The sequence below is a fragment of the Herpailurus yagouaroundi genome, unplaced genomic scaffold, assembly GCF_014898765.1.
Source record: "Herpailurus yagouaroundi ecotype Mexico unplaced genomic scaffold, PumYag 183, whole genome shotgun sequence".
NCBI lineage: Eukaryota > Metazoa > Chordata > Mammalia > Carnivora > Felidae > Herpailurus > Herpailurus yagouaroundi.
This window is the reverse complement of record NW_024412414.1, coordinates 15,012,756-15,021,476: the sequence shown is the minus strand read 5'-3', so window position 1 is coordinate 15,021,476 and position 8,721 is coordinate 15,012,756. Positions and strand designations below refer to the sequence as shown.

Here is an 8,721-nt window from a genome sequence, read left to right as displayed (position 1 = left end):
GACTAAGGCAATAGGAGTTAAAGTTGACCTTCTGCCAAACAGCCCTGGCTTGAGGAGAGAGAACACAGGCACTGATTTTAATGGCATAATCTGTTTCTCCATATTCCCTAGTTCTTTCCCTTCATAAGGGTACACCAATGCAGCTGGTAAACCTGTAGTAAATTTAAAATCACACCTCCTAGGGCATCTGGGTGGCTCAGTCGGTCAAGTGTCTGACTCTTGGTTTCAACCCAGGTCATGATCTCATGGTTTGTGGGTTTGGGCCCCAAGTTGGGCTCTGTGCTGATAGTGTGGAGCCTGCTTAGGTCTCTCCCTCTCTCTCTCTTTGCCCCTCCCCCCCACTGTCTCAAAAAATAAATAAGCTTAAAAAATAAAGTCACACCTCCCCACACACAGGTACATGCACACACACACCTGGCACAAGCCCTACACATACTCTCCCCACTTGATTGTCCTGCCTCTAAATATGTCTTTGAGTTTTCATGTAAGAAAATAACTGAATTGTTTCTTTGGAATGAATTTTCCTCACATCAGCAATAATTTTCAAAATGCTTCGCTAATTACAATCTTTTCTAGTAATTTAAAAAAATATTTAGAATACATTACACCACAAGGATTATTGAGAAAGTCTCAAACACTGATGCCAATGAGAAAGTCTATGAAGGACTTGATAAGTTGTTATTAATTTTAAGAAAATAGTTGTCAAAAATGTGGGTTATAGCCACCATCAACTAAATAAAGTCATTAGAAACTAGATACCATAATTAAAGTAAAGTAAATTTTCTGCTACTCCTTCCTTCCCTCTCTCTCCATATCTAAAGTATCTTTCATGGTAACTCCCCTTTTTTTTAAGTGTATGTATTTTGAGACTGAGAGCAAGAGCGAGAGCAAGAGAGAGAGAGAGAGAGAGAGAGAGAGAGAGAGAGAGAGAGAATGGGTGGGAGAAAGAAAGGGACAGAGAGGGACAGAGAGGGAGAGAGAGGGAGAGAGAAAGAGAGACAGAATCCCAGGCAGGCTCTCAGCTGCCAGTGCAGAGCCCAACGTGGGGCTCAAACTCATGGACCTTGAGATCATGACCTTGAGCCGAAATCAAGAGTCAGAAGCTTAACTGACTGAGCCATCCAGGTGCCCCAGAAAGCACCTTGCCTTAAACTGTAGATTTTACTAAGTCAGTGGTGTCTAAAAATAATTTTTTAAAATGTCCTCTTAAAAGATGGAAAGACTAAATTTTGGCTGAAAAAATATCAGCATAACTATTATGGTGCCCTCCTATTTCCCCCCTTAAAATATTCTTTTTGACCATATCACAATTAATCATGCAGGGGCCACCGATTGTTATAAATTTTATTTGAATAATAGAAAATAATACATACAGATAACCATAGGATACACACACAGAATTTAAAGATAAATCTTATACTTTTCAATATGAAACAAAGTACATATCTCATGGAGATATATTGCTACAAATGCCAAGAAACAATAATCATTTTGAAAATGGAAAGTGTAGGAACATATTATAGGAATTACTAAATAATAAAAAGGTACAACTCCATTACATGTAGCGTAAAATTCAGGTATTGGAGAAAGCGTTTCCCCACTTTTTGACTGGAAATAACAATGGTCATATGAAATCTACTAAGTCATTCAGATTTTTTCTAGATATATACAGTATATACAGACCTTGCAAAGAAAGTTATAAATATTTTTTCTCCTTTGTGTATAATGACTTTAATCTTAAATGTAATCTTTAAACATAAAGTAACACTTCATGATGATACCAGAATTTTGCTAATTTTTATTCTTTTTTGATATCTGAACTGTTGTCAAATTCTGATATATCTGTAAAGAAGAACGAGTTCCTGCAAAATGTGACATTGTAGGAAAGAAGTAAAAAAATGATTTTCCAATGTCTAACACTCAATCTGTCGATTTTCATATATTCTTTACATATTGCTATGAAGTCATGTCTTCACCAATCTTTTGAAAACCACATATTGAAAGACTGAGTCATACATATCAAAGTCAGCAGCACTGCCATGGTTCTATTACAAATTTAACTCAGGAACTAAAAAGCCTGCCAGACTCACTCTGATAGACGGTTGGATTTCATTAAAAAACCATCTCCACCATCCAAAAAAGAGAGGGCCTCTTAATGGAATCAGAAATTGGAAATGAAGAATTGTGTGAATTTTGTTTAATATTTGAGTTGAGATTCAGGTCACTCCTTATTTTCTCCACCGTGTTTTAATAAAACCTGAAAGCTTGTCCATAGATGTGAAGGAAACAATTACTATCTAATATATTTTTTTAATATTTGAGAAATAATAAAATGTGAACATTTCAATTTTAAAATATCAGTGAACAAAAAAAGAAAGCGTTACCCATAACGGAATGCAAACTTAAAGAAGCGGCTGGTTCTTCTTGTATATAGTTAGGTAAATTCCTATTAATATTTTGCACAGACCCAAAATATGAGGGGTAGCAAAAACACTTTCACATGTCCTTCTGTATCTCTTAACAAATAATTTATGGGGCACAGGCAGGTACACTGGGCATTATTTCCACATTTTATAGATGAAAAATTGAGAACTAGAGAGAGCAAGAATCTCACAACTTTGTTAGACGTAAACAAAACAGCACCGTTTCCACCTCTGGTGTAGCATTTTTCAACATTCTTGTGAGTCACATGCACCCTCTTCCAAGCAAGGTAATTTTTAAAATGTATTTTCACTCTTGAGTATTTCAAATAAGCATTTCAGAATAGTACTGATCAAGTCTTCCAACCAATGCTGTTCTAACGGGGAGATAACATTTGGATTAAATGAGTTTTTCCACATTAAACAAACAAACAAACAAACAAACAACAAACGTGTGTGGGCATGTGTGTGTATACACATGAGAGCATGTGAGTCTATCGAAAGGCAGTGCTCAAAATCATAGCTTACGAATATCTTTATCAAAAGTCTAATGTAATTAATATGTAAATTCCTTTGGTGTATCAAGTAAATATTAAGGCATTTCAGATTCCCCTAAAAGGATTTACTGTTTTTTTTTATTATATTCATATTTTACCTATAGAAAGTTAAAAATACAGAGTTGAAAAAAAACCATGCATAATCACTGCATTTCATGAAAGCACTTTTTTTGTAACCAATTAACTTTCTAGTAAACAATTTAAAAAAAAAAGTTAGTACCGCCACAGGGCATTTACAATGAAGAACAATACTACAGGTAGGTAACTGGACACAGCGTGGACATGTGAGATGGCTGAAGTAGAACCTCTTGCGTCCACATCTGTCAAAGATGATAAACAGCTCATTAATAAGGACTGTACCAAAATAAATCATCAGGGCAAAAGTAATGCCTCTGCTATCAAAATCAAATCATACCACGAACCCAACCTAAAACCCTGAGTTATGATTAATCCTCATTTTATTTGTCAGTGTTGCCTATATTAGTTGCCGAGAATATCTCTGAAAGCACCGACGTATTTAAGTTTTTTAAATAAATGAATCTAGGCCGTGCTCATCTAGTATTATTTAACTTTAATTGAAATTGCAAAAACAACTTAATCACTTTGAAAACAATTATACTCTTTTGAGATAATTCAATGGTTTAATTAAAGAAAGCTTCATTGGATGAGAGTTTGGAAAAATCTGTCGGTTTCTACTTTATTCATTTCTAGATAAATTATTAGGCGTGATATAAAACACCATCTTTAAAAAAAGCAGTCAATAAATGCTCCATTTTCCCAGAGATGGCCTTGTCTACACTAGTCTATGCAAGCTCAGCAGACAGCATATGTCAGATGAAAAGGCTACTCTTGACTCAGCAGCCCTAAAATGTGAAAATAGTGGCTGTTTCTGCAAAAGCATAGAACTTACTCCTTTTAACAGTTACACTCTGGCCATATTATAATGTTAACTCTACATCTTGCAGTAATGTACGAATACGAGCATGTCTTTTTTAAAATTTTTTATTGTTTGTTTACTTATTTATTTAGAGAGACACACAAAGAGTCAGAGTGGGGAGGGACAGAGAGAGAGGGAGACCAAGAACCTGAAGCAGCCTATAGATTCCTATGCTGCAGAACTCAGTTCTGAGATAAACACTTTCTGCTTTCATGGGATAGTTTAATTATTTGCTTTAGTCTAAGTATGGCATTCTTTATGATTTCACATAAAGATAAAATTCTTCCAAGTTTCCATATCCCTCTTTCTCATTATTTCCTAATGATGTCTCTCATTAAAGAGAGAGGTTTTAATCTTATTTCCAAGACTACAGGCTAGGCCACGCCCAAGGGAAGGAAACAGGGTACAAGGTTTTTAATGTCACTAAGAACTACAGATTAGGATATGGAGACAAGATGGCTTCTACCATACTTAAATGGAGGTCCCCAAACTCCAGATTTGGAAATTGAAAGAACAAATAAAATTTCTTTTACCACTGTCACTGATAAAATATGTATGCAAGTCTGTTCCCCTTAACTCTAAAAGTGTAATTTCTACAGTAAAATAGGTTTACTTTGGATTTGGAAAAGAAAAGTTAGTGCGAACCTCCTTCGAAATCATAAACTGAGACTTGTTTTTGAAGTGTCTTTTGGTTCGGTCAGCAGTTTATGACCTTAACAATGTTAGATTTCCCACTTTTCGAAGAATTGGTAAGATTCATCTACAATTTCTAGGAGGCAAACTAAGATCTTAAAACTAGTTTGTGGTTTTAACATTGTCCTTGAGAAATGCTTAAGAAATTGTTTCTTATAGGCAATCCAAAAGCAAATTTAGGCATTTCTCATAATGAGGAAGAGATTCAAATTAATAGAGTTCTGCTAAATATTTTTGATGTCTTTTCTTTCTGTTATTACCTTTCTTCATGTTTTGTATCACTCCTCAGAAAGTTTTCTTGCCTTCATCTCTCCTATTCCAAAATCTTGTTAGCATTTAGATGGAGGAGATGGTGGGGGAAAACGGACAGAAGAGCACTGACTGACTCACTCTTGGAGGCTCGTAACACTGGTGTTATCAATAAAGTAAAGGTTGACTTTGACCAACTTACTGGTTATTCTTGGGATCCTGATCTGTTCGCTACTGGTTCCATCTCCTCCGTCTGTTGTGGCCTTGACTTCAATAATGTAGTCCTCTTTAATGGGCAACAAAAGTTCTGCTGAAGTCTTATTTGTGTTCAGCACTTGTACACTGTTTTGACTGCTAGTCCTATAGAAAACCTGAAACGCATGAACAAATACACTCATTTCTTACATTGCCTACTCTTCCATTTTTCACAGAACTGATTACCCGGATGTTACTTCATTTACATTGTCTTTCTATACTCGCCAGAATATAAATTAAATTCATAGCTCTTTCCATGGGTCTTAGACTGGGGGTTAGCACATACTAAAATCATCAAGTCCTCAAAATCAAGGAGGTAAGGAAGACGGAAGTGAACTTCTTCTGTGGAACAGTTCATCTGGGTTGGGCATTTGTACGGTTGGAGAGATGGGGCAAGCCCCTACTCTATTGATCTTGAAAACCAGACCAACAAATTAGAGCCAACACTTTCAGTTGCTTTTTAAGTAGTATATTGGGGTTCGTCAGAAGTAACAAATTAATTAACATTATGAACAATTTATGTTTTATCCCACATCCCTGAATACCCAGAATTACTTCCCTTTTATTTATATTTAAGAAATCAGATATTTGGGGGGGGGGAAGATACCCTTTTCATAAGAAGTTGGTATCTCTATGTCAAAATTAGATTACAGCAACCATATTATCATAGTTAGAAAAACCATTCGAGCCTAGCTTCCCTTGGAAAGTTCTGCCAGGAATAGGAAAAGAAAGCATTGCAAACATCTTACTTTATATCCCGTTACTTCTGATTCATTTTCCATTGCTTTAACTTGTTCCCAATTAAGTAACACTTTCGTGTCTGTAGCATTCCAAACAACATTTCCTGGTGGCTGACTGGGAGCTTGAAATGCAAAATGAGAAATTAAACCAGATTTGAACATGAGTGATATTTTACACAGAACATATAAATGACACTTACAGGAGGCTTACAGAAGTACAGCAAAGTCTCTTTGGTAATATGTAGCATATAGGTGGAATCAGAAAAAAATAAGAGTAGCTAAATATCCATTTATTTATTTATTTATTTATTTATTTATTTATTTATTTATTGTTTTTAATGTTTATTTTTGGGGGGGGGGAGAATGCGCAGGCAAGGGGGAGAGAGAGAGGGAGACACAGAACCCAAAACAGGCTCCAGGCCCCGAGCTGTCAGCACAGAGCCTGATGCAAGGCTCGAACCCACGAACTGTGAGTTCATGACCTGAGCTGAAGTTGGATGCTTAACCGAATGAGCCACTGAGGTGTTCCTATTTTATTTTCTTATTTTTTTTTAATGTTTATTTATCTTGAGAGAGAGGCAGAGAGAGAGTGTGTGTGTGTGTGCAGCAGGGGAGGGACAGAGAGAGTGAAGAGAGAGAATCTCAAGCAGTTTCCACCCTTTCAACACAGAGCCTGACTCAGGACTTGAACCCATGAAACATGAGATCATGACCTGAGCCAAGATCAAGAGTCAGACGCTTAACAGGCTGAGTCACCCAGGCACACCACTAAATGTCCTTTTAAAAACACTCTTCAATTAAATTGTGAGATAATTCATTTCATGACATTCATCATATCTTTTAGGATATATTTCCCTGGTTGCTGTGGGTCCTTTTCTGGAAACATGTTGATGGTGGAGACAAAGAAATTCCTTAACCCACCATGAGAGGGATGCTGCTTGATGCACCAAGAAAGGCAGGCAGTGTGACCATTCTGACATATAGACAGAGGCGAAGAGAAATTGCCAACTGAGTAAAGACACACAAAATGAAGTATGGATGATTTTTAAGCCAGCTTTGTGTGATGACACAGGCAAAATAGGAGGCAATCAAGGATAAGGGCTGCTTATATTTATTTCCATGAAGTTAATACCTATTCACGTGAAAAAATGTAGCAGGGAGAATACACGTTACTCTTCGTTTTTCAAGTTTTAAACCAATTTTTGAGAAAAATAAGGCAAGACCCGAAAACATTAATGAGAATTCCCTTAGATAATGAGTGAAATTCCCTGAGGTTTAACACCTTGGATTCATAGCTTAGTTCCCTCTCATGAACTCCAGTTAGTAAACTATGCCGGGCAAAGGGGTTCAACTGCAACACAGACAGAATATTAAAATTCAGTTTCTCATCAAGCACAAAACAAACACAATTTTATCCATGTGGCAACAGCATCACAGTTGCCCAAAGCAGTGCTGAAATACGCCGTACTTGTGGATTTAGCCACACAATGTGATCTGGCTAACTGAATCTGTAATGGGAAAATTATATAAAATATTGGCTATGCAGAGAAATTTCTAAACATCATTGACTCACGCCATGAGGGAAAGACGGCTGAACCTACAGATGGGAAGAGTTCTCCAGATACATTTATGTGACTACACACGTGATACATTACGTGACTAATGAAACCAAACAAGATTGTATTCCCTGCAGATTCTTTTGCTTATTGTCCGCTCTTGAACACTATTCTACACTGCCTTTCCAATTTGTGATCTGGCATTAGTGACGGCTTCAGGTCAGTTCAGAGAGTTCAAGCTGTATTGCTTTGATAACAAAAAATATATATAATGGCAGTTGCTTACGGTTGAAATACTAATGTATTTCTGTTGTCTCAATTCAAATGATATGAATGCACAATTGTTAGGACCTTTTCTCAAAGTCTGATTTCCTGTGTCCTGACGGTCCTATAAAAGGACAGGTTCATTTGATGCAACTCAGATAACACAGGCAGCATAGTGGTTCTACCAAAAGATGTGTGCCCGGAGATTACAGGAAACTTGAGTAATTTGGATTGAATCATCTATTCCAATACTAGTCTCAAAGAAGAAATGACTGCAAGTATAACACTGAGAAATATCTTGTATCAGTGCAAAAATAGATGAGTTGAATGAGTTCAGCCTGAATTGAATACTTCTTAAATACACAGAAAGAAAAAAGAAACAGGAACAGGGGAAAGAAGACAAAATTAAGGTTTGTTCTGGGTCTGATTACCCTTATTCTGAATCACATCAGTTTTTCCTGAGCATCAGATAATCATGTACACTTGCATAACTTTTGCTATTTTTAAAAAGAGGACTTGACTTAAAAAAAATCTAATTTAGCCTCATCCCAAACACTAATACTCACACAATAATTGGCTTAATATCCTCGTTACATTCTTATGGTACCCTCTAAAGTAAATGAAGCATTTTTAAATGTAAAAAAAAAAAAAATATTTGTGAACCACCCTGAAGTCATCTCTCTTATCACCACTGATAAGAACGACATCATGTGGAGGGGCCCCAGGGTGGCTCATGGGAAAAGAGTTTCAGTTTTGCAAGATGAAAGACTTCTAGAATCCGTTACACAACCACCAATCTTAATGCTACCGAACTATACTTTTAAAAATGGGTAAGGGGTGCCTGTCTGGCTCAGTCCCTTAGGCGTCTGACTGTTGACCTCAGCTCAGGTTTTGATCTTGGGGTTGTGACTTCAAGCCCTGCATTGGACTCCATGCAGGGCGTGAAGCCTACTTTTAAAAAAAATGGGCAAGATGGAAATTTCATGTTATGTGTATTTTTACCACAATTAAAAATCAAAAGCAACAACTTGTTAAGAAGTATTATGTGGA

General features: G+C 36.5%; 1 protein-coding gene across 3 annotated transcripts in view; it reads right to left on the bottom strand.

Moving 5' to 3' along the window:
- Nucleotides 1-1,326: 1,326 nt before the first annotated feature.
- The window catches only part of CNTN3 (contactin 3), a 352,529-nt gene continuing 345,134 nt past the window's right edge, over nt 1,327-8,721 (bottom strand). For 2 of the 3 annotated variants that reach the window (XM_040492151.1, XM_040492153.1), the window contains 3 exons: nt 5,861-5,973; nt 5,059-5,227; nt 1,327-3,297 (listed from right to left, as the gene is read on the bottom strand). In XM_040492151.1, coding sequence (XP_040348085.1) covers nt 3,191-3,297; nt 5,059-5,227; nt 5,861-5,973 — 389 coding nt within the window. In that variant the 3' untranslated portion in view covers nt 1,327-3,190. The remainder of the gene's footprint in view (nt 3,298-5,058; nt 5,228-5,860; nt 5,974-8,721) is intronic. The other variant, XM_040492152.1, reaches the window with a different exon arrangement.